This window comes from Eimeria tenella, genomic scaffold (assembly GCF_000499545.2).
Source record: "Eimeria tenella Houghton genomic scaffold, Eth_scaff2, whole genome shotgun sequence".
In the NCBI taxonomy this organism is placed as follows: Eukaryota; Apicomplexa; class Conoidasida; order Eucoccidiorida; family Eimeriidae; genus Eimeria; species Eimeria tenella.
The window spans coordinates 133336-161250 of NW_013541843.1; the positions used below are offsets into that span (position 1 = coordinate 133336).

At 51.0% G+C, this 27915-nt stretch overlaps 6 protein-coding genes across 6 annotated transcripts; 1 reads left to right on the plus strand and 5 right to left on the minus strand.

Annotated features, from left to right (window-relative positions):
- Positions 1–29: 29 nt before the first annotated feature.
- On the minus strand, positions 30–3108 carry ETH_00028815 (uncharacterized protein; the record flags this gene model as incomplete). The annotated part of the gene is made up of 4 exons (XM_013374205.1): positions 30–2068; positions 2180–2342; positions 2452–2532; positions 2794–3108. The coding sequence occupies 4 exons, from the start codon at positions 3106–3108 to the stop codon at positions 30–32; spliced, it is 2598 nt and encodes an 865-aa protein (XP_013229659.1).
- A 1273-nt stretch (positions 3109–4381) lies between these two features.
- Positions 4382–7549, minus strand: ETH_00028820 (vacuolar sorting ATPase Vps4, putative; the record flags this gene model as incomplete). Its single annotated transcript, XM_013374206.1, has 10 exons — positions 4382–4435; positions 4710–4789; positions 4914–5044; positions 5258–5389; positions 5522–5559; positions 5652–5761; positions 5870–5952; positions 6345–6390; positions 6913–6984; positions 7081–7549. The coding sequence occupies 10 exons, from the start codon at positions 7547–7549 to the stop codon at positions 4382–4384; spliced, it is 1215 nt and encodes a 404-aa protein (XP_013229660.1).
- Positions 7550–8791: 1242 nt separating this feature from the next.
- On the plus strand, positions 8792–10881 carry ETH_00028825 (DnaJ domain-containing protein, putative; the record flags this gene model as incomplete). Its single annotated transcript, XM_013374207.1, has 6 exons — positions 8792–9224; positions 9388–9550; positions 9966–10068; positions 10259–10350; positions 10594–10657; positions 10795–10881. 6 exons carry the CDS (start codon positions 8792–8794, stop codon positions 10879–10881), a joined length of 942 nt encoding a protein of 313 aa, XP_013229661.1.
- Positions 10882–11387: 506 nt separating this feature from the next.
- ETH_00028830 (uncharacterized protein) lies at positions 11388–15304 on the minus strand (the record flags this gene model as incomplete). The annotated part of the gene is made up of 6 exons (XM_013374208.1): positions 11388–11444; positions 11537–11606; positions 11800–11837; positions 12205–12378; positions 12590–12763; positions 12887–15304. 6 exons carry the CDS (start codon positions 15302–15304, stop codon positions 11388–11390), a joined length of 2931 nt encoding a protein of 976 aa, XP_013229662.1.
- Positions 15305–17740: 2436 nt separating this feature from the next.
- On the minus strand, positions 17741–19510 carry ETH_00028835 (Protein serine/threonine kinase, related; the record flags this gene model as incomplete). Its single annotated transcript, XM_013374209.1, has 1 exon — positions 17741–19510. The coding sequence occupies one exon, from the start codon at positions 19508–19510 to the stop codon at positions 17741–17743; it is 1770 nt and encodes a 589-aa protein (XP_013229663.1).
- A 3633-nt stretch (positions 19511–23143) lies between these two features.
- ETH_00028840 (MYST-family histone acetyltransferase-A, putative) lies at positions 23144–27865 on the minus strand (the record flags this gene model as incomplete). The annotated part of the gene is made up of 10 exons (XM_013374210.1): positions 23144–23374; positions 23771–23896; positions 24242–24371; positions 24914–25018; positions 25503–25574; positions 25963–26134; positions 26326–26435; positions 26620–26913; positions 27226–27314; positions 27476–27865. The coding sequence occupies 10 exons, from the start codon at positions 27863–27865 to the stop codon at positions 23144–23146; spliced, it is 1719 nt and encodes a 572-aa protein (XP_013229664.1).
- Positions 27866–27915: the final 50 nt, after the last annotated feature.

The window sequence follows — 27915 nt, forward strand, 5'->3', positions numbered from 1 at the left end:
TAATTATGCCTAGTTGTTGTTAGACCTCACTATATGGAGCACGCAACAATCTTCAAGAACCCCCCTTCGATATTAACGACGGGAATAAATATAACGAGGGGTACCTCTGAAGTGGCGGGTGCCGTCCCACTCAAAGCTGCCACGATGCGGAGGTGGCAATTTTCTTCGAAGGATTTCAGATCGACATCAAACGAGCATGCAAAAGGACGGGAGTAAAACACATATATGTCACGAATCCGTTTGTTCCCATGCCGCGTGGCTGGCGTCTTGCTATTATTGAAGTATGTCAAGCCAGGAAGCTGGGCGGTGCCCATTTCTTTCTCCAAGCTCAGAGTCAGCGTCTTGTCGAGCTGCCCCCAAAAGCTCTCCAGAGTACTGGAGCCAGTGCAGTTGCTTTGTTGAAACGAAATGCACATCAAGCAAGAAGAAACGCCAGAGTCAACAGTTTTTGAAGTAACCTCTCTATCCTGGGAGCTCCCTGGGCAGATTTTCAGTGTTGTGACTGTAGCGCTGTATGTATCACCCCGGTGGTGCAATTCTTGAATTGAGCACGAACGGGAGAAGGCAGTCTCACCGCTCTGGAATGCCACCTCCCACAGCGGAAGCGCCATAACCTTTGCGCCTCGCGGAAGATCCGAAATCTCGGCTACGAGAACAATGGTCTGGGTAGCCGATTGCGTATTGACACGGAGATGTGCGCTGCGCGTTCTCGAGCCGTCCAGAAGGCCGTGAAGAAGATGTTTCACAGCTTCTAGCTTTCTGTCAGAGCGTTCTGGCATTTCAGCCGTTGACGCCGACTCCGTAACTGGTTTCTCCAGCTTGACAAGTGCCAAAATGCAAGAAGGAACGTCTACAGGCAACCGCTGCGTTTCCTGCAAGGCTCCTGAAATTGCAGGAGCCCCGAACATATGGGGCAAGCCACGGTTTGCGCCGCCAACTTTGCAAAGATGCAGCGCGTGCTGCACGTTTACAAATGAGCTGGCAGCTTGCAAAGCCACGTTTAACCCTTGGTCGGACTTCCTCAACTCACCAAGCTCTCCAGCAAGGGCACGAAGCGAGGGGTTGCTAATCATGTCAGGCAACCTTCCAGAAAACGGGAAACTGCCATCAATGCCGCGGATGAACACGTGAGATGCACCAGGGTTCCAATTCGAAGCCAGCTCACAGCGCAGGCCCTGACATGTGCAACAGCTGCGTTCCAATGAATGGTCCTGCGAGCCGTTGGCCTCGCTTTCACCGCATGGCGGTACCCACAGGTTCTGACTGTGCACATGAAGCATCCCGTTATCGCCAGGATAGTTGAAAAAGGCATCAAGGGTGGGACCTGAGCCTTCGGAAAGACTCCAAACAATCGCGAGTCGCAGTGCAACACGGCGAGGCAAGGGCGTGACGAAGAAGGTCATAGGGTGAGGCATTGTACGTCTTGAAATGAACACATTCTCGACAATGTGACTGAGTTCTAAGCTGCACACTTGACAGATTGTTTGCACAGGGTGAGCACTTCTGGAGTTTCTCTGCATTGTCCTCAGTTGGTCGTCAAGCCATCCTTGCACGCTGGAGGAAAGCGACTTCAGCAATTCAGCAACAAAATCTCTGGGTTCAGTTATCGTAAAACTATCAAGAGAGACATCTGCGTCCGCGCTTTCCTCGCATACATCTGCACTAACGATGCACCCTGAAGAAGAACTTTGGACTTGTAAGTTCCACTTGCTGTTTTTGCGCCACCCAAGGAGGACATCAAGGGGCTCACTCAATGATGCAGTTCGAGCACTGTCAGTGTCTTCCTCTGAACCCCAAATGCTTACAGCATGGCGAATATTATCCTGATAAGGTTCAAAACGCCCACGTTCAAGTGCGTGCAGCCTCATGGGAGATGAGGCTGTAGTTGCTGCCAGTGGATATGCAATTCGTGCACAGCTTTTCGGCACCACGCGCCACTCTGTGGGGGATAAAAGCCAAACCGGCGCCACAGGGTCGTCGCTGTGGCAAATTGGCTGCCAATTTAAAACCTCGATTGAGCCCTTCTCAAACAGAGGGCAATCGAGCGTCAAGGTTTCATACTCCCCTCCTGCAATTCCATTGACGCAGAGCAGACAGCACGCAGAAAACTCACAACTCAAGCAGGCGTAACATTTACAGAGGCTTGTAAACTGCATTCAGAGGTACAGCATATTCGTACCTTCGCCACATATGTGGAAATCATACTGGCGGTTTAGAGAGACAAAGTACGGCAGAAGGTCACTAATGGTATGTCCCAAGTGCTTCCGCGATAGTCCCATAGACGCAGTTTTGACAAGCACTGCATGGAGTCCCCAGTTGATCATTTCACGCAGCAGGGTCTCCTGCCGACAGTTCCACATCAAGCATATGGGTACTAACCCAAGACGCTGGCACCTGCAGCGCAGATCCCACCTCACGCATATAAAATTCAGCCCGGGAGTCTTATCTTACCAGAGAAGAACTCGACTGCCTCATTTTCCCTGGGCCACCTGCCCCGCCCTCCGCCTTCACCGCCTCCACTGTGGTCCGAGTCTATATTCGTAGAAGCACAAAGAATTGCTTCTCACTAATGTGGTGCAAGAACTCACAAGTGCTCCAGCCTTCGACGCTGGAACTCTGACAAAATGGCGCCGCAGGTCACCGCTTGTAGATCGGGTATGGCTTCCTGGAGGCATCCACAGATGTGTGCTCACCCAGAACCCGAAATACAAGTACCCAGTAAGGGGAAAAGAAAGAAAGCAAAAATGGGGAAGGACTGTATTGTCTCTGTTGACGTAGCCAATCTGCGCTTACTTTCACGCGCAAAAGCAAAGCACAAAGGTCCTCCACTTCATCCCCAGCAGTATGTTTATAGTTAAGGGTTTCCGTCAGGATTGGCTGGCCATTGACTTGTGCACTGAAGTGCGGAACACCCAAACACTTGGCGATCGCCGCAGTCATGTGGGTGCCAACAGACTGGTACATGTAGCTGTCAGTTTCTATGGCGTCTCCCCGCGGGAGCAATGTTGCCACTGCGCAGATGCTGTGACCAAGCTCACGCGCATAGTGCATTGCGAATATGCTGTCTTTTCCTCCACTCAGAAGCCCCACTGCCTTCAGGGTCCCCATTGTGGGCGTGTTCCTTGGTCAACGGAGCGGCAACGCAAGAAAGGACTATCCATACGTGAAACAATGCTTCAGCTCAAGACTTTCAAAATACATCAGCTGGCGTACAAAAAAGTGATAGACAATATGCCGCGCCACCGACTGCATATAACTACATAACACTAGTGTAAGTTGGAGAAGAATAGCCCGGGACTGTGTAGAGTTCTGGTGGGAGGCAATGCTCAGTTTTATCTACTGCCGTCATATTATATGCTCTTCATATGTAAACATTTCACCTATTCTGGGGATGAAAAATTTCAGAATGCGAATCGATCAATGGCCGTGTCCATCATGAACAGATGGAGGGCCCCTGGGGCCCCCAAGACGTTGCCCCACAGTGCCAGCACAAATGAATTTCCCAGTTCTGTTCGTTCAACTTTTGAAAATGTTATTTTCTTAAAGTTTTGAAGGCGGTATTTAGAAACTTTAATGCTCCGATGTATGCGGACCAACATGCTCTGAATTCATCTAAGGTAAATCACCTAAAGTAGAGATGCCCAAGAGGCCCTCCGAAGACTTGGGGGCCCCAGCGGCCTAACTGGGGCTGCTAGAGCACCGCTGCTTATGGAGGCCGGGTTCACTGAAGAAGTGACCCCTCACTTTATTTTCCCGTGAGCAACATGAAGGCTCCCAAAATGACGACCCAACTGATTGTATTAGGTAGTGTTCCCTCCTATGTTCAGCCGAACGTTCCTGCAGAGCTTGCATTTACACATTCCTGCGCAATAGGTATTCCTCTGCAGTAACATCCCACAGGGGGATGCTATATGCACTATTCAAGCCCTTACTGCGGGGGTAGACGACGTTTAAAAAACCAAGGAACACAGTTCATGTTGAGCCCAGTAAATATAAAAACTGTAGCAGTTCCTATAACCTATAATACAGGGTCCGTCTGCCTTCCTAATCGAGAGAACTAAAGAATTTGGGAGTCTTAATTGCCTCATTAGCCTATAGATTTTCCATACAAGTTACAGGGCGAATTGGCCTAGAGGACATCCTAGCCCACTGAGCTTTGAGCTGCTGTCTAGACAGGGTGCATGTGCATAGCACAGTGCTACCAGATGTACGGATACTGAAGTTCAAGCTGTAAGGAAATTCAGAGGTGTGTATAGGAACTGTGCTCTCCACACAAGAGCTCAAGTACGCAGCCTTGAAAAAAAGAAATGGTTGCGTCGCTGCATTTACAGAGACGTAACGGGTACATCTCAGTGAACGGATCGAAATCAAGGGATAACTTTTAGCTACCCTCCAATCCAAATTGCTCGGTCCAGCTAATGTGCATTCGCAGGTCCTGCACGCGAAGCAACGGATCCAAAGAGCCTGTAAAGAGATATTGTGGACCTTCTGATATTGACTCAGGAAGGATGCGGAGAGACCAGGGAGGATGCTCACCTCCGGACTAACAGAAGGGCGCGTGTGGCGTAGAGCAGAATGGAAGTCTTCCTGTGCATTCATTCAGCATTTTCTGTGAAACCGACACTTGTTTTAGTTGTATTGATCACAAATATTGTCAGAAAAGCACAAAGTCCTACTTCATAGCACAAAGGAAATAGAAGTAAGCGCACCATTGTCACTTCCGGAGGCAACAATCTATCAGCTGGAACAGACATCAACGCCATTTTGCGAGCTGTTGGATCAGAATCACCTGAAAGCACAAGCAATGGAGCCTAAAAGAAAAGAATATGCGAGAGGTGCGGGCGAGCTGAAAAAAATGCACACGTGAATTCGCCCAAGCCTGTCCGCTACCGCTAACACAATTTCGTCCTCACCAGGATGGCATGGTACAAAAAACGCACAACCATTAATCATCACTTGTTTGAATGCTGTCGCAGTGCGGCATCGCCGGATGGGCTCAAATAAGGCGTCCCGAACTAATACGGAAATGTCGGAACCGCTAAACCTGAAAATGTCTCAACAAACAATTGCAGTTCTTTACTTGGGAATCTCACCCTTATGTGCGTTTTCGGCCAGGATTTGCAGCCGCATTTTTCTACAACTAGCTTCAAGCATCAACACGAAGAAAAAAGATGCAGAAAAACGGTACAAATCAGCGAATACATGTACACAGACACGGCCAACGAAGTGTGGGCGTGATGCGGCGATTGCAGCAGACCCTTCTAGCTCTCTGGCAAGATAGCGGAAGTCGCCTTCCGAGAGGTGGTGCGGTATGCCGCCCAGGCCAGCTCTAAGCAGTTGTTCTCTGGCTTGCACTTTGGGTAGCGGTATGAAGATGCGCCTCTCAAACCTGCATTTCAAACGTAGAGCACGTAAAATAAATGGCCGCTCCATATGCATGACATGGCGGTCGCGAGGCGACGGAAACCTTGTCAAAAATATGTGGGGAGGAGCAGGAAAAGAAAGGTAAAGCCCTCCTTACCGCCTGCGAATTGCTGCATCCAGGGCCCACGGTGTGTTCTGCGAAGATAAGCCAGTCGCACCGATAATCAAACTTTTTGGGCTAAGGACGTCAAACTTTTGCGTTTCGCGGGCGCGCTAGGCAGGCTTACTGTTGCCCCAAGAACAAGCACTTCACTCATGTCGAAGTTGATCCCTTGCATCTGGATAAGGAACTCCGTCTTCATGCGTCGCGATGACTCGCTATCGCTCTCAGAGCGAGCTGGGCAACAGGAAGCCAGCAAAGTAAGTTTAATATATGTCTATGTATCTATTATTCCGTGCTGTTACTTAACATGCAAAAGCAGGTGCTTATCAGCCCTGTCCTTACCTCCACACATTGAATCGATTTCATCAATAAATATTATAGACGGCCTGCGCTCTCTAGCCAGCTGGAAAAGCGAGCGGACCAACCTGTAAAGACCACGTGACTGTGTTGACAGAAGGTAATCAAGTTCTCTCGATGTACTATAGGGAAGCCCGTTCAGCACCGCATACAGGACAGTACACTTAAAAATACTCCATACGTTTCAAGCACGCGAACAAATAAGAAAAGTAAGCCAGAAATAATATCGAAGCCACCATAGGGAATACCCGGCAGATAAAACCGAATTGAAGCTAAAAGGATTCAATTTCTGCAACATGGCCTACAAAATTGCAAAATAAATCGGCCAGGCGTAATCAAGAATGCAAATGCTATACATATTGACCAGTGCCCGCTCGTATGGTCTAACGTAGCTAAAACCACAGCTATACTAATTCACGTGATTGATCCATACGATTACTAATGGATAAAAGCATCTCACTTCTCACTTTCGCCTTGCCACTTGCTCACGAGGTCAGCCGCTGACACTGCGAAAAGTCCAAAACGAACACGCAACGAGCTTTAAAATAAACATGAATAACTAGTAAGACAGTTAAATTTTGAGTAGTACTTAATCCAAATAGGACCAACCAAAGGCGACTGCTATACCCGAAAGAATTGTTGCGTCCGCCTCAGCGGCAAGAGCCTTCGCAAGAAACGTTTTACCCGTTCCAGGAGGCTGAAACGAAATGCGGCGCACCAAATAACTCTCAAGTGCAGAAAGCAGTTGCATTAATTTGGTGCCTTGAATCGAAATTAAATGACTGATGCGTAGTCACTAGGTATCGGCAAACTAAGCAGAGCACTCAATACAGTACAAAACAATGTCTTTACTGTTGAAGTTCATGCTGCAGAAAGTGGGCCGGGATGCTAACTCCGTAAAGCAGAATGCCACGCCAAGGTCGCCGTTCGCCTGAGAGCACCGGAAGATCTTTGAACTGGACGCGCGGTTCAGCTGTGTGTTCGTGACTTGCTTTCTGCCTCCTGAAGAAAATGGTAGCGCAACTCACCGGTAAACAAACTGGGGAAGCGAGAAGGAAGGATAATGGCCTCTTGAAGCGCCTCCTTTGCAGACTCGAGCCCTGATCGACGCAAAAAAAATATGAGAGAGGTCTCCATGCTAATCTTTGAGCGTCATTTACTGCCTGCTAAAATAACATGAAGTCCGTGCAGCTCACCTGCCACGTCTGACCATTTGAAATTTGGCTTTTCCGTTAGGATGGCGTCTGCGTTATTCCAAAACAAGCCGCAGAACAGGACAAAATTTTCGATTAATGCATGTGTTCTAAAGTGCATCGTTCCTGCAGTTCCTGCCACTGCAGTTGCAGGCCTCGCGTGGTTTGAAAACTCACGGGCCAGTTTCTGTTTTATGCGTTCCCCCTCAGCCGCATCTGCGTCCGACTTGGCCGCACTTAGGGGACAGTCTCCAGTGGCAGTGGGTGGCGTGCCGTGTGGAGAAGGGGAAGCGGGAGAGCACGACGCGGGAGTGGCTGTCATTTGTGTTAAAGGGCGCCGAACGGGCTTGACAGGAGAAGTCGAACGGGCAGGAGAGGCCGTACACAGAAGCAAACGCTGTTGCATATGCAGTTTCGGACCCCCACGGAGCATTTGTTTCAGCTGCTCAGCTCTGGTTATGTACCCATCCATCCGCTTGTACAGACGTTCTCTCAGCGTTGGATTTTGTTGAACTGAAAAAAGAGCAGACGCTCATCATCGAAAAAGATACAATGGGAAATACTAGCCTTTAGAACTACCGAGAAGAACATGAAAGAATGGAGACCACATGCCACAATCCAGCAGCTTCATATGCAAATACAACTGAAAAATTAGCATTTGAAGTGGGTTGAAGAAGCACGTAGGCTGTAATGTGGTCGCCGTCATATCTGGATTGTCTTATGAAGAGTTATGCGTAGGCATTTCTGCATTTGTGTCTCGTAATGTACACTTGCAAACAATACGCCAATTTTCTAGGGCACGCTTGTAGAGCTCGAAGGCCTCTGGAAGATGGCCAGCGGAGTCCCTAGCAGCCGCCTCGTTGCTGAGGCGAATGGCTGTAAGAAGCCATTCATTTGATAGTCCGAATTCCATTAGTTGAGGGATGCAGGTGGGGGGGAGCACGGAAAATGCGGAAATTAAACGATCACTACGGCACTGCAGCCAAGGCTGTGCTATGGAGCCCTAGGCATCTGCATGTGGCTGCTGACGCAGCAAATTTGCACGGTAATCGTTATGGCTGCTGTGTGACCCATGTATCAGCCCGATCTTGAGACTCTTTTGTGCTTTGTTTCCGCCAGCAAGTGCTGCTGCTGTTGGGCGTTTCCAAGTCTTCGGCAGCTGATCGACAGGAGGGCCCAAAAAAAGTCTGTTTGTTTCCTTTGCATTCGTCTGCCGGAAAGCAAGCTCAGCAGCAGGAGGATCGCCGAGCTGTGTCTTGGTGTCTTGGTGGGCCCCCAACCAATGGCACGGAGTGATGAACAGGTAAGGCAATAGCAATCGTATACGTCGCTACACCAGCTCGACTACGTCTAAATGACAAGTACTTTCTACTTTAAAATGGCATCTGAGATATTGCTTGAGCTAACTCACACTCCTGCGGGCTTTTGGGGCTAAGTGCGTTGTGTGGTGGGGTCGCACAGCCGGCGAGGCTGCGTAACCAAAGATTTCACAATCAGTGGCATTCTTTTTCAAATTTTGCGTAAGAAGCTCAAAGTATTTGTTATGCCGGAGAAGAAAATCTCGGCACCATCCATAACCCCCGGCCGCCTTTCACTCCGCCCGTGCCCGTGGTACGCTGGTTGCTAACGACTGGGCTGCTCTGCTTGCGCTCCCATGCCTTTTTGGCAGTTGCAGTAAGCTATGCCCGTCTCTACTGCAAAGCGCACGCAGAACATGACAAGACCTCGGACGCAGCAACCCTGCGCCCCCGGTGCCGACAACCCTGATACCGCCAAAAGTAAGAAGGCATCCATGAGAGGTGCAAGAAAGCGGGAATCACGGGAGGCTGACAAGCACTTGCCTTCTGATGAAGCAACAGCGAATGTCAACGCAGCCACCGCCCACACTCTGTACGACCTGCTAGGCGTGCCGCGAAACGCTACGCAAAAGGAAATAACTTCGGCCTACAGACGCAGGGCCCTCATATGCCATCCCGATAAAGTGCGACACCGGCAGAAAAGCAGCTGCCATAATGACAGCCAAAACGACGGGGAGAGCACACCGGGCAGAGCCTCAGTGGAGGAGGCCACCAAGCACTTCCAGCAATTGCAAGCAGCCTACGCCGTCCTAAGCGATCCGAAGAAGAGAGAACGGTACGACAGAACAGGTGAGTGGAAAAACAGTTCTACGCGAATACGTCTAGAGCTCTTTACTACTCCGAAGGAAGCAGGCGCAGCTCAGATGAATACCTTGTCCCCCACAGGAAGTGCTTGGTCGGCGCCCGTAACAAGGAGTTATAATGCAGCATTACTTTTCTTGTTCCTCTCTAGGTGAAACGGAGGAAGAGGGTTTAACTGGCCAGTCCTACGAGGAGGCATATGCCTTCTACAAAGAAAAGTTCCCGGAGGTAACTGAAGAAGCTATTGATCAATTCAGAACTCGCTACATTGGCAGCGAGGAGGAGAAGGAAGACATAATCGACTTTGTCGAAAAGTGGGCAGTGGCTGCTACATTCAGTGTCTTATGCGCGAGTCTTTTTCGAGGGCTCGTATCTTGCTTCAAATTAATCAAATTAAGGCACTGATATTCTTGACTTCGGACACCAAAATCTTCTCACTCAACGCGCGGATGCCCGTCAATTCGAGCCAGCACGCATCGCGCCTGTGACACTTCATACTGTGCATCTTTCAACGAAGCCTTCGTTCAAGGCACACATAGCGCATGCTTAGCAGGATGCCATTTTCCCCTCAGTTGGCTTATGTATACACATCCACAATGCACAACGCTGCAATGCCGTGCAGCCGTGCACAAGTAGTATAGGGTGATTTCTGAGCAAGCCAATACAAATGTCCCAATACATAGTTCACTCACGCGAATATATTTGTGAGCCTCATCTATGCGCTTGCAGATTCGACGGCGATTTGTCCAACTTTTTTGAATACATTCCGCTTAGCGACCCATCGGAGGTTGAACGGTATAAGGGAATCTTGTTATGCCTCACGAAAGAAAAGGTAAATACGCACGCAATGGTGATCACAATACTGTCGCAACAATTACACGAATGCGGCGAGCTTTACAATAGCGACCACTACTTGAGATAAATGACAATGCTACGTGGACCAGTAAATGAATCTCACATTCGTTCCTAGTGGTAGCCACGCAAAAACCATTTCCCCGTGTGTCGTTTTTTTTGTCTTCCAGAGAATAAAACAGACTTTAGCCTACAAGAAATCGATCCGAGAATTCGATTCCATTGCCAACAAGTACAAGAAGAAATACGAGAAGGAGGAAAAGTAAGATACAAACTCGACTACAGCCACACCCAGCAACCAAACAGGCTTTTGACAGCAGATACGGCCACCCATTTGAAGTCCCTCTCCCTTTGCCAGCAAAGTCTCGAAGTAGCGGGTGCTTCTGTTACACATTCGTCTGAAGTATACTCTGGTAATGGTAATTGATATACAAAGTAAATAAACAAAAGGACAAATGTACTTGCGCGAATTAATTCGGGATAGAGCTGGTTCGTTTGCGCGTAGGTCTGCTGGGGTAAAAGGGAAGGCCAAGAAGGCAGATACATCTTCTCTCGCTTTGACCATCCTTGTAAGCTTCACACCCTTAGCCGCCACACAGGCTCTCAAGTTACAAACACTCTCCCCAAAAGACAGCGGCACTAACATACCAGCCAGTATTTACGAATCATCCGTGCTCCCCACTAAACATATGCTTTTCTTCTGAAGGGAAATATGCGCAAGCGCGAAGCTGCATCAAATCGCTTTCTAGAGGAACTGGGGCAGAAATACGCGAAGAAGAGGAAGAACGCATGAAAAAACAGTCCACCGTGCAACCGGATCCCCACGCTTCTGTCCTTCGCCAATTTTCCTTGCAAGTTTTATTTGCAAATGGCGCGGCGGCTCCGCAGACAATGGGCCACGCCGTCGAGCTGCCGCAGCTCATGCGCACCGACTGAGCTGTAGTGGCTCATGCGCAACTACACAATATTCGCAATACAGGTGGGGCATAGCCCACTCATGTCCCCCCGGGTGTCTCGCCATTCCAGCTCTCCGTGCGCCTTTCTCCTTTTCTTATGCATGCATCGCCCCAACGCCATCTATAGTTACCATAAATTCAACTGAGGATGCATGCATACACCGAAAGTGGCTAGCTAGCCGCTAGGCTGAATAGCGCAACTGTCGCATAGCGGTGAAGACATCAAAGAAGCAGATAGGATGTCCGTAGAACTCAAGGGATTTTCTGAACAGAGAAACCCTTCGCTGCTGTCGCTACCATGTCACTACTGCAGCCTTTGAAAACGTAAAACAGATCTACTCCTTCACATTTTCCGCTTCTTCTCGCTACGATTCGCCGGCGTGCCAGGCCGCGCTCTGTCCTGTACGCACATTGCCAAATGGTGAGGCGCACAAACAAATAGAGACGAACAGCTACCACTAATACAGCAGCGTGCTTCACTTTAAATGTTACCTTTTTCGCCAACACGTAGAGGGGTGCCAGAGCCGCTTGTGCTGATTGCACCTTCGCCTGTAGCGAGAGCCTGGGAACAAACACGAACAGAGACCCCCGTAACCGTCCTGTGTTCCCAGGCGGCCTGAACTGGACGATGCGTTCACGGCATGCCTGAAGGGTTGGCATCCAACTCCATGAAACACAACGTAATCTGTATCTCTGTGAATGAATGTTTTGCTTGCACAGTTATGTACGCTCGCACACTGTCTAGAAGAACTCACGCGGGCCTTTCGTACTCCACAGTGTCCGCCGCTGCACGCTGCAACATACCAAACCCGCCCTCGTGCCCCCTTATTTTTCTGAGAGCGCTTCCTCGTTGACTGCATAGCATGTGCCTGTCAGTACACTCTTCACTAGAAAATATATATACGCATGTATCTCTATGCACGTCTGTAGATGGGTCATGCTTCTCGCTTTGACGTCTGCACCGGGCAAGCTAACGCATTGGCAGCAACTTTCCATTTTTCGTGTTCCCAACTATGTCCATGCCGTGATAGCTGGCAACTGCCATTTGTTTTGACATAACCGATCGCAGTGGACAAACGGCACACAAACAACCCATCGGCATGGAGACACCCGAGCATCTACGCATAAACTCAAACAGATGGCACGTCAAATTCGCTTACACTACGGTGACTCCGTGCTGAGAGTACAATGTCTTTGGCTGCCCGTTTTATTCTTGACCCATCGTGAAGGGGTGTGAATCCTTTCTCGTCATCTCTACGCAAAGGCCGTGTGGGATCGAAGTAGCCCAACTCCAACCACCGCAACATGGTCAATGTAGAAAAAGGACCCTGACACTGTAAAAAAGGCAAAAACGCCCAAAAACCTAGGTGAAAAAACGATAAAATATAGGGCAAAAAGTAAGCCACACAAAAGAATAGATGGCTTGAACTCAGCTGCTAGTGGGCAAACGAACTGGGAAGCAACTCATGTTACACATAGCCATGTATGCACATTTCTAAGCATAAGTATGTGCGCATATACATAAGCATACCTGCCAGTGCTAACCGGGCTATCTGTAACGTGCGAACCACAGTTCTTGAAAAACACGGACACAAGCGACAAGGTAAGCGGTGCAAGACATGCCTTGTTAAATGCATCGAGGTAACACCAAGTGTGTGCCGCCTCGTTCTCCTGGGGGTCTAGCAGCCTTTCAGGCACCGCTGATAGTTCGTCCAGAAGCTGTAGGAAAACGAACAAGAATCGATAATATCACCTGCTCAGTCGTCACCATGTCTGATAAAGCTGTAGTGACCCAAGCAGATCAAAGTATCCACTGGAGGGAAAAATGAAAACAGCACTCACCGACATTTTGGTCCTGCCGTAGCCTTGCTGCTGCTGCTGCTGCTGCTGTTCTTGCTGCTGGTGCTGCTGGTTCCCGACATGCGAAGAGCGTGCAGAAGAGGTTTGCGCGTCATCAGGAGAAGTTGCCGGATGCGGTGGCTGCAGCTTCACCGCTGCTACTAAGCACTGCTGCCGCAGAGTGGCGGGGCCTTCATGAGCCTGATGATGTGTACTAGGAACGCTCTGAGAAACCTGGCGTTGCTTCTGAGGAGACGATTCCTTTCGTGGCTGCTGCAGCTGCTCCTGCTCCTGCCGTGACTGTTGCTGTTGCTGTAATGCCGTCGCAGCAGAGGACTGGATTGTATGCTGCAAGGTCAAGTGAGCTGGCGAAGCCCCAGCGTTTTGTTGCTGCTGCTGCAGAAGCTGTTGCAACTGCACCAAAGCAGCCTGCGCTGGCTGTGACGCGCTTCCAACGTCAGGATTACTTCGGATGGCGGCAGCTGCAGCTGCCGCTGCAGAGCGCAGTGACTCCAGCAGAATGAGCTGCTGTTGAGGACAACCTTGCGTGAACAAGGAATTTGCCGGTCCACTGCCTCCTGCCTGGTGCTGCTGCAGTTGTAGCTGAGCTCCCATTGCCAGGCCCTGTAGCAGCGCTTCTGACACTGCACGTTGCTGTTGATCCTGCTGCTGGCCTGCTGCAACAGCGGGGAGACCGGCGCCTGGCAAATGCATGCCCGCCGCTTGGTTCTGCGGCTGCTGCGGCTGCTGTGGCTGCTGCTGCTGTTGCGCTGCTAACAATAGCAGCTGCATGGCCCCTTCATGCGACAGTAGAGAACTAAGCAGCCCGTCTCCTTGTGGGGTTAGCGGTTGCATTTGCTGATGCTGCTGCTGCTCCTTCTGTTGCTGCTGCTGCTGCTGCGGCAGTGAGCTGAAAGGAGCACTATTGTGCTGTCTTGACGGGTCAAACACGAAGTCTGGGAAAGGTAAGCCCTGAAATGGGCCCATGTGTCCCCTGCCTTGAGGACCCCCGAAACCTGCACCGCCACCAGCTCCAGCGGGCGGCCCTGGGGGTCCCCGCTGAGGACCCGATGGCGGCGCCCCGCAGGGCGGAGCCTCTCTTAACTGCGCCGTCAAACCTTGAAGGGGTCCAGGAGAGGCCCCTGGAACCAATGATGGGAGCCCCTCCTGAGCGCCTGGAGCTCCTTCCCGTGCTCTATCCACTGAAGGCACACATACGGGGAAAGGCAGGGGCTGTCTGGGTAGTGTGCCGTTTGCAATGCAGCGGCTCACTGCTGCTGCCGCTGCTTCTGCTGCCGCTGCTTCTGCCGCTGCTCTGCTGTTCCACAGCGACGAAGCCGCGCCCGGAAGGGCCCCTGGAGCCCTCCTGTCCGTTGTGTTATCAGGGCCTCCCACTGGCAGCTGATTGGGCCTCACGTAGTAGTTGCCCTTCTCCATATCAGACCCAGGGGGAAAAGAATGTGGACCTACAGGGATGCTGCAGTCGTCCCTGCTGTTACTGATATTTCTGCTGCTATTGTGGCACTCTTCTGTGCTCGGAGGATATTCAGACTTCCGAAGCCCGGAAACCGGGCCACCCCTTGGCACGAGGGGACCAGCAGAAGTGCTGCAATACGTATCAGGGGGACCCCCCTCGTGCAGTAATCTACCGAACCGGGGCTCCTCACTTTGAAGCGGGGGGAGATGACCTCCATGAGACGGCCGCGGCACATCTATGGGCCCAGGTCCTCTTTCTGCAGGGCCCTTCCCCATCACTTGCTGCGCACTGTCGTATGCCAGAGGAGGGCCCCAAGGCGGGGGATCGCCAGCCGCCATAGTATACTCTGCGTCTCTGAATCGTCTGTCGTCCCTAGGACCCCCCCACGAGTTACCCCCTCCACTAATCGGCGGGGGGGGTTGGGTTCCGAGCGGACCATCTCGGCCGCCGCAGACCCTCGGACCTCCAGGACGTATGCTATGCCTGTCACATGGTGGGTCCTGGGGGCCCTCCCAAAAACGCTGAGGAGGGCAGGGAATTGAGCAGTGATCAGAGGGGGGACCTGGGACGCCTGGCCCTCCTCTTCTTCCCCTTCTATTCCCAGCTGCTTCATAGTTAAAGTCTGAACGCATGCCCCAAGGCAGCGGGCCAGGGCGAGTGTTCTGGCAGTTTTCTAAGGGCCCCCATGCCGACGGAGGGCCGCAGGGTGGGGGCCCTGGAGGTGCCGGTGGTGGCCCCCGCCTGTTTGCGCCGTTCCACCTTGCCATAGATGAAGCCGGATCTGAGTATCCTGCTACGTTGGACGATGGCTGAGAGACGGGAGGTGCCGGAGGCCGCGCAATATCTCTAAAACCGCCGTGTTTTCTCGAGTTTTGGGGGCCCCTCCAAGCCTGCAATTCACGTGGCGGGTCTCGTGAGAAGGCAGGGGCCCTATGGGGATTCATTTCTATCTAAGGGTGTATGCTCCAGGGCGCATCAGTAAGTACAGACCGAAGCGCAGGGGAAATGAAGAAATCGCGGTAGCCTGAGGAACACAGACGGAAAGAGCTGACCCGCCTGACCGCCGTGGTGCCAGCATACATCCCGTCTAGCGTGTAGAGAGAGCAGAATTGAGATTTGTTCGCTGTATTGTAAAGCAGAGAACGAGCAGGAAACGCTCCTAAATAGCCCGCCCCGAACTTGGCCAACGCTAGGGGGAGAGAGAGCCCTGTGCAGCTGCCGAGACCGTAATTAGATGCGGCCGAGACCCAGCAACCTGTGAGTATGTGTTCTGTTCATTTAAAAGGTGCGTCGCTATTTAACTTGATCTTCTTTATTCAAGACTGGAAAATAAATCGGATTAAAACCAGTTCGAAAACGGACCATACTGGTCAGGCGCTTATTTCTCCCTCACTAGCATCACTTCGACGGTCAGACCCTCTTGGCGAAGTGCACGACGGCCAAGTACACCCTCTTCAGATAAATTCGGGCAGTATGTACCATCGCTTCAGGCGAAATTGTTGCTTGTGTCAATGTTTGAGCAGCAAGTTCGAGAAGGAGCAGCTAGAAGATTCACAAGAGAAAGCAGCATCCACTGTAGCAAAGTGTGTCTTCAGACGGACAACTGGTTCTCCAGTGTTTACACTTTTGCATAATGCACACCTCTTGCCCACCCCCTACTCTCATAACACCATTTGCAATGTCAACTGGACCCACTCTTTCACCAATTTTAGGAAGAGAAGGCTGCAAACGGGCACAGGTGGCCTGAACCTGCCAAGCAACCCAAGTTAAGTTGTAATTCACGCAAAATGCATGACTGCAATAGGGGATTCGGCTTGGCCAAGGCAAATGCACTAATTTTCCCTTCATCTTGCCTAGAGCTGCTGTTGCTGTCGCCGGCCTTCTTGCTGCTGTTGCTGCCTGTATCACTGCCGACGCCTCTTCGCTGGCGGTTTTGCTGTTATTTTGGTGGCTTGCGAGTTCCTATGCCTTCAGTAGATGCAGTTAATCGTAATAAATATATTAGCCTCGTAGCAAGTGGGATCAGTAGGGATCAAGGGACAGAATTGGCTCCTTTGTCTGCTGCACTGCAGATTGTGTTTCTGTGGATTCTCGGTTAGGCGTCTTCAAGCCCAATTCATTTAGTGAACCTCTCATTCATAGTCTCATAGTCCTCAGCGTGCACTGCGCACGATTTATTTGCTTTGAGAGTGGCTCTGAAAGTAGTTTATTAATGTACCGTACGTTGGCAGCAAGTCGCGTAGGAAATGTATCTGCTGAAATCCTCTTGGGGCCGATCAACAAATGTCGTCAACCACAAATTTTCGTGCCCTCACTTTAGTGCACACCAGTGATTGCAACCATATGAGAGGCAGCGCCATAGCCACTACCGATGGAGAACAGACACAGGAAGGATGCGCTAGGGAACTACACGGAGTGAATGCAAACACTGGTTTCCGGTCAAGCAAAAATGAGCAGCTGAAAACTGGCCAAAGCGGCAGGGGATCCACCCTCTGGTTTCCCTAAGAAACGTGTGGGTGCTACCTATCAGCAAAGGTTCAAAAGACTTGCGACGATGACTCAAGGAGGGCTGCTCGTCGTACAGAGAACGTGTTTCAATGCAAACATCTCCATATTCAACGAATGAATGCCTGCTTATCTGGACTACGCCAAAACAAATTGGCATGCCTTGTTTCAAACGCATCGCCAGCGAGCTGAGCGAAAGTGTGGTAACGGTAGTGGAAAAACTTAAATCGTTGCAGTTCAAAGCGCAACTGCTCGTTGCACCATTGGGAATATAACGAAACACTAGGAGGACAATAACTGCAATTTGGGCAAACAGAAACGCAGTGATGAGAAATGGCTGGATCACACCACTGCAAAGACTCTTAATTACGACAAACATCTGCCCCTCGAGAAATTTTGGCAGATACCAGGCAAGGACAAGAATATATCTATCCACTTCCAGCGCTCAATTCGAATTTGACGATTTGCAAGCATTATTGCATCCCCTATTGGGAATACAATGAGATACTAGGAGGATAAGAACTGCACTCGGTAAACAAAAACGCACTGCTCAGGAATGGCGGTCCTGACGTCGAATCACAGCATGCAAAGACTCTTAATTAGGACAAACATCTGCTCCTCAAAAAGTTTTGGCAGATACCGCGCAAGAATGAGAATAAATATATCCACTTGTAACAATTCACTCGAATTTGACGATTTGCAAGCAAAAAGCAGCGCCAGCTAGCGCACCTCATGTATGGGCAACAGCCGTAATCCTGTGACGCGGCAGCAGTAGCAATATAAAAGACTGAGCCCTGAGCACCTCCGATAAACGTGCATCCGACGCTCTGTGTACAAAATAAAATCCATGTTTGGAATTCAACCATTTAGTCGAGTCACCTCTCCACGGTATCGAACAGATCTGGAAAGCTCGCCAGAATTTCCGTCCAAGAGATTCTCAGCTCTCTCCTAGGCTCCAGCAGCTTCTCAATTAACTCTTGCCATCTCAGTGGCACTTCAGCGCACAGCAGCAAAGGCTTAAGGCTCCTTCTGTCTTCTTCGGCTTGGCTCAAGAGCTCCTTGACTCTGGCCCCCATTAAATCGATATCATATCGAATATCTGAAAAGCCGTACGGAAGCTTGCCGTTCGTGAACAATTCGAACAAAATAACACCTAGGGACCACAAATCTCCCTCGAGAGCCGGCATCACAGTCGTATCGGATTCTAGACGCTTGATCAATTCCAGCAGCAGCTGAGGCTCCGCGTACCTAATCGTCACTCGCGATAGCTCGTGCATCGTATCCCCTAAGGGGACACTGACCCCAAAGTCGCCCAGCAGAAAGGAGCCGTCAGCCCTCATAAAGCAGTTGTCCAGCCGTAGGTCATTGTGGGTCACTTTCGCAGCTTGCAGGTGCAACACCTGTAGCAGCAACCGGTGTGCGATGTACAGCTTCGACTCTGGTGGAAGCCACCAGCGGCGCCTAATGATGTCCTGAACACTCCCGTGGAGTCGCTCAAACAACTGTACATGCGAAAACACATGAAAGGCGCCCCACTGAGTTAGCAAGGGAGCCCCCAGGATCCTCCCCGTATACAAAGGCACCGCTAGACCCTTCTTCTGAGCCACTAGATCAGCTGGGTCGCCCCCGATGGCCGCTTTTATGCTTTTCTCCTCAAGCTCAAAAGCCTCTTGGGTGAGTCTTATCGCTTGATCTTGAGAAAGCTGCAGTTGCTGCAGCAGCTGAAACCGAAGTGCGAACGTCTGCTCAGCTTTCTCGTCCACAGCCTCCACCACCAAGCTGGACACTCCCCTCCCCAAAAGCCTGGTGACTTTCAGCGCTTTGCGTGAAACCATGGATTCCACCGACGCAGCGGCACACAGTCTCGTGTCCTCGATTTCCACCGATGCCCCAATGAGGCGCTCACTGTTTCCTTCCGTCACTGTTGCCGCAACTGCAGCTGCAGCAGCTGCAATCTCGTCGGTTTCCTCGAACTCAAGCTCGTCCTCTTCCTCCTGAGGCAGAGATGCAGCGAGGAATTTCTTGCCCACGATAGCAGAAGCTGGCATTGCTGCCTCTGCCTCTTCAGCCGTGGGTAGCTTCAGCAGCTCTAACTGTAGACGGTCCAATGGAGTGTCAGGTGAGTGCGGTCCCTCTGACATTGTGTCTTCCCTATGGCCAAAAAGCGTTAAAGAAGACGTGCTGTCTAAGCCAGGACGAGAATCCACTAAATCTGGGTCTCCGCTGCTCTCATCGTTAGTTGCTGCAGTAGCTGTTGCCGTTTCCGTTCCCTCACTCGTGCCGGCGTGGTCAGATGCGTGGAAACTCAACTGAGAGTCTTCAAACGGCCAATCGTGGCCACCCTGTACACTGAGCTCTTGGGCCTCAATATATGAGAGCTGCGGTGCAAAGCGTGGAAGGCCATTCAGTAGCGCCACGCTGCCTATTTGAACAGCGACCATGTAGCACACACCCACGACAGCCAGCGCCAGCCAGCGGCCGGGGTACCCTCGGCGCTTCTCACCGGAGAGGATTGTGTCGAATTCAGGGGAGTATCCGTGAACGCTGTATATATTATGGGCTGCTGCTGGCTGTAGGGTTTCCACTGTTACAAATGGTGGCTTGTAAGATAGGGTGGGCACCATCCCACTGGTGTTAACACTCATTGTGGCAAAATATGGATTCAGGACAGGGTAGAGGCAATGATACTTTGTAGGGCCCTCAAGGAGAGCATTTTAATTCAATGATTGGAGAACAGGCGCTCTGGGAGCGGAGTAGGGAGCGGAGTGGATCTGTCAAATTCGCTCTCGTGTTCTTTCAACAAACCATGTGACTGCTTTGGGATGCTAAGACTACCGAGCAGCCGTTCACATTTGTCAGATCCTTCTGAGCTGGCGTTGAGACAAGTGGGAGGCGAGGCTGCTTGGTCGATTCCCTGGCGGATCATGCAAACAACATATCACACAGAAATGAACTACACTGCAGGATCACACGGAATAAATCTGGGTTAAAGTCCCCTGAAGTTCCGTCTGAATTGGTGACGTTGAATCCAATTGTTGAGGAGTACCACGAGCTACCTGTCACGGGCAGCCGAAAGCGCTGAAATCGGGGCCACTAACTCCAGACCTGAGTTAGATCCTGTGATCAGCGCTAAGCTTCAGATTCAAGGCGACTGTAAAACCCGCTGTTTCTCGTAATTTTCTACGAACAATCCACGGAAGCCGAGGGCGACAGAAAGACGAGGGGCGAACGTTTCACACTCGTCAGTGCCAAAAGAGCCGGCTAACCTCTGCATTTATGGCTCAGGTAACACATTTCCAGTTTCCTTCTTTCTGTGGAACACCTTGATCCATAGCAAATGTCGGACACGCAGAGCGTGAACAAGGCGGGGCTGGTGGGACCGTGGGGTGCCATCATGACCTATAGGCGTGTTCTTAGGGAGGGGAATGCACATCATCACCTTGAGAGCCCCTCAGATTCAATGAATAAATAATTATACTAGAGGCCTACAAGTTAGCTGTTACGCCTGCAAATTTGACGGTCCCAACTGGGACAACCCCTTTGTGCACTTGGTAACTGTGGATCGAGCTTTAACTCCGGGTGACACTCCAAACGATGCAGCCACAAAAAACGCAAATTATGTTACTCTATAACACAAACCTCGCCTTTTATTTTATTCCTCCCTTGTGGTCCTTGACATGCACTGTATTACTGTACTTGCTCTTCCTCGGCGCACTTTCTGCTGTCCCGTTGTGCCAGGATTCACAATAATTAAGCTTGATTGGCTCTGTAAAAGGCATGGCAAACAAACTCAAAATGCATATAAGCAGATGAACGCTCTTCTTGGTAGAATAAAAAGGATTTTTGAGGCTACCTACACTCAAAGACTAAGACTCACGGCCCGGCTTTGGGGTCATACAATGGTATTTGTGCAAGGAACGTACTTGGCTGCTAAAGACACCACAGGGCTCCTTTCTATTGATTTGACGGGTTTCCGACTTCTACAAAAAATGCAGCTGACCTTTCTATTTAGCTTGTGAGGGGCTTCATGTTCTAACATTGTGGTGCGCCGGTGCTGGAACAATGATTTATGGAGACGCGAGCCGGTATTTGCTCACCACAGCCAGGATATGCTCCAGGGTACTTTTCTGTGCATATCTCGTGGCTATACAAACCCTAAATAAGCACACGCAGGGAGTTTGGGAAGGGCTTGAAGCAAGTGATACACCTTCGCAGCCGTTGAGACAGCAGGAACACCAGCAACGTCGAAACACTGAGCAGCCAGTGGAAACCCCAGCGCCCACAAAATAAAAGTCTACTACCGAAATAATGCAGCCACAGAAAATGCAGTACAGGAAGGAACTGTGCTGCTGCAAATCCTATGCACGGGGCGGCACCGTTGGTGTCAACCATGTGTGCATAGTTCTCTGATAGCTGAGTTCGCGAAACTGTGGTGAATGCCACACCATTCGCTTCTAGAAATAGCATATTTATAGCACCAGAACTCCCTGCAGCATGGGGATGATAACACTGTGAGAACCTCCCTACGCCTTCTGGAGTTCCGTGGCTGCGATTTGGGGTTAAATCCTAACGGTCGAGCGGTTAGCCGTCTACGTACCTTATAGGCCCTTCCGTGTTACAGTGACTTGACGAAAGCAAAACTATGGGCTATGATGGGCTCTCCAGGGTCAAGTGGAAGGGAGGCCACGAGGAGAACGCCCCAGCAGTAACAGCTCCTGCTATTTGACTACCTGGGCGCTGTGTATATATACATATATATTAGGAATGCACGCTGACACTCTGTGACGATTTTTCAGTAACTGCCTCAAGAAACGCTCCTCCAAAAAGTTCTATGCGTGGATATTTACCAAAATATAGTTCACAAATCTTGTTTATGCCGTCGATCCGGAGAGTAGACTTCTTGAGTCATCGTCGCCTCATCCACCGCTTTTCCTTGGTATGAAAGAGCTTAGCCTCTTGCGATGTTGCCGCCTATCGAAAATTTTTCGTTGGCGTAGCTTTAGTCACACAAACTGTGATAACTATGGTAACCCTTTTAAAACACACTGTCGCTCTAAGGACGCCCTGCGCATCACTTTCCTTTGAAAGGATTCAGTGGTATTTCTGCTCTGAAATATGCAGTACAGCTGCCTCGTGCAGCGCCTTGCCTTCCCTGATACAGGCACAGTGAAGCCTTCTGAGTTTCGGGGGACCGCACGCCCATTCGATGGTGGCCATTAGGAGTTCTCGGTAGGGTATGAGGACCACCCAATTTGCAGCTGGAACTGCCTGAATCCAACAAGAGTAAGCACCGTTGGTCGCCAATACCCAACCCAATAACTGGCGATGCCGCAGGCGGACTACGTCATTTTTATAGCGCAGGTCCTCTAATGGTGCTCTTAACCAAACCTACGGGAGGAGTCTGTTTCTTTCAGTGGCCCTCAATGAAGAGCAAAAACATGGGCAGCTTTCAAGCGCTCCGCTTGTTGCTCGTGCGTCATTCAGTTTAAGAGCAGCCTAGACACGCAGTGGAACATTCCCTTCGAGCCCGGTTGGTTACCCATCATCGGCTGGCCCTTGATCCCCTGTTCTGCCGAGCCAACGAGACATCCATCGGGAAAACTAGAGGGAAGCTTTGCAGAGATCCTCAAGGGTGCACCTTTTAGCTCTGCTAAGCAAAAATTAACTCGCCTGCTCTGGTAGTCCCTAGGACGCAGGCTTTCAGGCGCCCTTTTTGCAAATTTTTTGCTAGCGGTACCTCGCTTCACCCGCTCCGTGCGTACCGTGCTCTAAAAACGCTTTTTACTGCACTCTCTACTGCAGCTCTAGATAGCAAATTGCAGCGGTTAAATATACGCGTAACACTGGACTTTAGAATCGTGAATCCCTACACTCTTATTTCTCCATTGCATAATTCACCTCCAAATGTACGTCTTACTCCTTAAAAATTATCTCCAGAAAACGTAGCGGCGGCGGCAACCGCAAACCAGTGGAGCAGCTACGGCAGCAGCAACTGCAGAAGCAGGTGTTCCTGCCGTTACTTTTGATGCTGCTACCATTGCTGCTGCTCACGCCAGCCTACCAAGATATTCAGATGAGATTTGGAGCCGGCAGTGACGGATCTGCATTTGCAGCATCACGCCGCACGCAAAGCGTTTGGGCGGTCGAGGTCCAGTCAAAGCTGTGCCATGAAGTCCCAGAAGCACGTGCTGGAGCAGTCCACTTTGCCAGTAGAGCATGGCGCCACGCCGTGTTGCGTGTACCACAAATGCATGCATGCGTGCAGCCTCTGTGTCACATTAGGGCTGCGGCGTGGCTTCCAAGGGCGCCAAGTAGTAGTCGTAGGGCACCCAGTGCAGGGCCTCCTGCACGACCTGTCTCGAAGGCCTCCCAATGGAGCGCCTTAGCGCCTCCGCCTTTTCTGGAGGCAGCAGCAAGAAGCAGCAGTCCCCTTTTATTTGCAGCACCCCTTGCTTCTCCAGACAAGCCAGCACGTCTTGAAACTCTATTGAAGTAGCCTCGGATAGCTCCTGTAGCACGCAAGCAGTGCATACACAATATATGTTAAGTTTACTTTATATATGCACTCCTCATATGTTACCTACACATGCACAAGCGCGTGCATTCACGTCGGCTCAAAGAGGGAAGCTATGCACTTATGTCTATGGGCGCTGGCTGTCCTGCAACAGGAAGCATCAGATGCGACAGCAGCAGAAACCGCATCACCGCCGGCGAAGCAGCAACACAGATATAATCGCAGTTTTCAACGTCTGCGCATGATTAGCAAACTGAGATTGGAATCCGCGGCAAAAAGAGCTTTACCATAGCACTCCTCAAGTAGTACTAGCGGAAGCAGCAACATAACGAGCAATCGAGCCATCACTATCTTTACCGACCCCAGCCCAATTACAGCTTCAGCAGCTAACCTGCAGTGACACTCTATTTCGAGGTGGCTTCAGCAGTGCCAGCAGCTGCTCCGTCCAATAAGCGAAATACGTAGCCCGCCCTAAATCCGAGAGAGGCCTCTCGGGACCCCCCGCCCTTCTTTCTCGCTTAGACAAAGAATAACTAAAACTAATCAAAAATTTGCCATAGCCCTTGCGCTGGTGCTGCAGCAACAAACCTCATCGAAACAGACACATACAATGGACTGCAGCAACAGCAAACGCAGCCGCACCCGCAGTAATTCGAACAGAAACAACTTGCAAATTGCAACAGCAAATATGAACCTAGCAACTCTAGCCGCGTAAGTCAGCAGCAGCAGCAGCAGCGAAAGACAAAAACAGATACCCGTGCAGGCGCCAATACCTGTACAAAATTTACAAAATTCGCATTATATAAAACGGCTAGGCAAGAGATCAGGGTTGTCGTCAACAGCAGTATAAGCAGCGGCATACCTGCGGCAGCGTGAGAAGACACGAGAGGTTATTCTTTGAGTGCTTTTCTTTGGAAAAGTATCCTGTGATGTGGTGTCCTTTGCTGTCGTACTCCGTCATAACGTAAAATACGAACAAATTCACAGGGTGCCTGTGCACCGCAGCAGCAGCAGCGGCAGCGGCAGCGAAAGAAGCAGCAAAGACAGCAGCAGCAGCAGCAGACGGCAGTGTATAGAATAAGCAGCAACAGTGCGCGTGTGGAGGATGAAGAGGAATCAACAAGCACAGCCACGACAACGTAATCACATGGCCTTATACGGCGAGATAAACAAAGACGGAGGCAGACATACAGGATGAGCACGCATGAAAATACCGCAGACATAGACACATGAATATTACAGCAAGAATGCTTCAGCAAAAAACGATCCGCGCCGAAAGTCTTGTGTTTGTGCAGGAAAAGCACAAAAAAGAAACGCCGAAGAAAAAAACGGGCGTTTGTCTATCAAGCGTCTCTACCGGACGAAGCCAACGAAAGAAAGAAACAAACACAAACAAGAACGGTGACAACAATGGACGATTGAGAAGAAACCGGATCAAGACAGTGAAAAGAGGGAACCGTGGATACATAGAATCAAGCGGAGATAAAAGCACAAAGCAACGAAAAATGCAGGCAGACGAGCGCAGCAAACACACCTTAGCGTTTTGTGGTCTAAAAACAACTTCGACAAAAAACATAAATTCTCGCAGTAAACCCGACAATGAGTCCCGTCCACCTCAAACATAGACACTCTGTCGTCTCTGCAACAAAAGCATATAGCCTGAGTCCTCAGCACTGAAGCCCTAAGCTCCAAACTCTTGATCTTGGCTGTGAGCGAGGGATTCCAACCAGACGGCCCGCAATGGCCACAGGCAAGAAGGCACTTTCCAAAGTAAATTTGTATTTACCCGCTACATTCGGTATACTGCTTTAGTCGCTCAATTGTTATCTTCCCCACTGTGAGTCTATGCAGCTGCGCCGTTGTGTGCCTCTGCAACTCCCCGCCTTTCCGTCCTGTCTTTGTCTCTATTTTGCCCTAATTATGGCCTGCCTTTGCGTGCCCTGCTTTAGCTGGCTCTCCCTGCCTGACTCTCTTGAATCTGTTTCCATTTCTGCTTCTCATCTGCAGATCTCAGGCTCTATTTCCCCTCTCTGTGTAGGTTCCTGTTCTGCCCATGAATTTCATAAATTTTACCATATTTCTTGTTTAGTGTCATACAGCCGCATTTCGCTCTAATCACGAACCTGTAAATTTCATTCCCCGGTGGGTGCCTGCATTCGCAGCACAACGCGTGGCGTTGCATCTCGCTCTCGTGCCTGAACACCCCAAATGCCAACAACAACAGCACCAGCACCAGCACGTTCCAACGCGGCAGACAAGGCAAACGTTTGGTCCCCAGCACAACAAACGCATCACTGGCAGTAACAACAGCGGCAAAGGCCGCTGCGCCAGCACCGACAGATCAGCAGCATCTCTTAGAGCCACAATGCCACCACGGCGACTATCCCAAATAGCCGCAGAGCCACAGCAGCGCCAGCATTAAAAAACGGGAGCTGCAGCGTCGCCATGAGGTCTCCCTTCATACCTCAGCACCAATGCTGTTACGAATCAAAGCCTCGTAGGACGGTCGACAACATTAGAAGGAGCGGCGGCAGCAACAGCAGAGTCAGCAGCAGCAGCACACGCCGCAAGAGGTGAACTTACACAAAGAAAGATAGACAGAATTCACATATGAACAGCACAGGCACGTCTTGTACTTCCGCCGGGTACGGAGAAAAGTACCAGCAGTCGACCAAATGAGACCCAATAGAAATCCTCTCCACAGTTTTCAGCTTGGTTGCTTCTTCGTGCTCACGCAGATACTCCTCGTCGAGACCTGGGGTTAACTCAGGCCACAGCTGCAGCTGCTGCTGCTATTGAGGCTGCTGTTGCTCCTGTGGCTTGGGCGTGCAGCAGGGGCTGGCAATGTCGCTCCCTGCATCTGCTAAATGTCAAGGCCTCACCTGCAGAGTTGTAGCCACTAGCTGTTTGCGTTTCAGGGCTCAGGGTTTGGAGCTTAAAACTTGCCTGCATGCTCATCTTCATCATCTGTTTCTCCCTTTTCTGCCACGGGGCCCTCGGGTGGCAGCTCCTCGCGAGTCTCTCTCAACTCAGACCAGCACCGCCAGCAGTCCAGCCTAGACACAAACCCTACATTTTAATCTCTAAACCCTGGACCCTGAGCTCCGAAATCTAAGCTAGTCCTGTAAAAAGGGAGCACGATGTCGCGCAGAAGACTAGGAAGGGCGTAGGTTGTAGATACGGTTTAGGAGTCAGCAGCGGCCCTCTTGAAGGGTCTAGGGCCTAGGGTTCAGGGCTTGCCTTCTGTCGAGGCCTAAAAAGTGCACGTAGTAGTCATAGTCACTAGGCTTGAGGGTAGCTGCTGCTTCAACAAAGGCGCTGCCCTCGAACCAGCTGCTGCTGCTGCTGCTTGCTGCTGCTGCATCGGCTGCTGTACTGCTTTCACCTGCGGAAAGCTGCTGCTCAGATGCAGCAGCGGCAAACACTGCTGCCGGTGTACCCCGAGGCCCGAATGGGCCTTTCCTTCTTGCTGCTGCACCCAGCGTTGAGGGTATCCCTGCTGCTGCTGCCGCTGCACGGCGTTCTGCGTTGGGCCTGCAGGTTTAACCAACTTAGCACATAAAAGGACTACAGCAACCAAAATAGCACTGCCACGAGGATCAGCAGCAAAAGCAGCAGTAGCTCTTGGTGTAGTGGATCGCAGTACGACAGGGGCAACGGCAGTAACGACAGCAGTACAGAAAAGTACGGCAGCAATCGCGCAGCAGCAGCAGCAGCAAGGTAGCACATGAACGATAAAAATCAGACAGATGCAAGCACAGCAAAAGAAGTGGAAGCAGCACGGCGAAAACGATAGCAGCACGATGCAACCTATAACGGCAGCAGCTGCAGCAGCAGCAGCCACACCTGGCATGTACTATCTTGCAGGGCCTCCAGTGCTGGGAAACGGGATCTCGAGCCCACACAATGGCCTTCGCCGACAGCGCGTTGGGAAACTGCACTCGCAAACTCTGAATCTCAAGTCTGGGGCCTCAGCCGTTGACTTCGAGGCTGGAACCCTTTCCCCTAGAGCCACAGCTGCGGACTTCTGCGCAGGAATGGGCCACTCATGCCTCAGCAGCAGCAAAGCAACACATGTTCAGACCTTCTTGTTTACCTGAAGAGCATAGCTGTCAGTGAAACGGGCTGGGTTGAGTTGCTTGCCTCCCTTGGGCCCGACGCCCTTGACTTTGCTGTTGCTGCTGCTGCCTCGAGGCGGAGCAACTGCGCCGCCTGCTCCCACCGAAGATGCCACTGGCCCTGCTGCAGCGCCTGCTGCACCTGCTGCTGCTGGAGCAGCTGCGGCGCTCGCAGCTCCGTGAAGAGGCACATTCGCAATAGCAGCAGGGGGGCAGCTCCTCTCCACATAAGACGGCTGCAGGCTCGCGCTGCTGCTCGTGCTACTGCTGGTGTTGCTGCTGACGCACTGAATTTTCTGGGGAGGGCCCACATTGTCACCGCAGCTGGCGATGCTGCTGCTACTGCTGCTGGTTGCTGTCCGCTTCATTGGAATCCGATCTGTTACGTTCTTGATGCTGCTTCTGCTAAGCCGCTGCT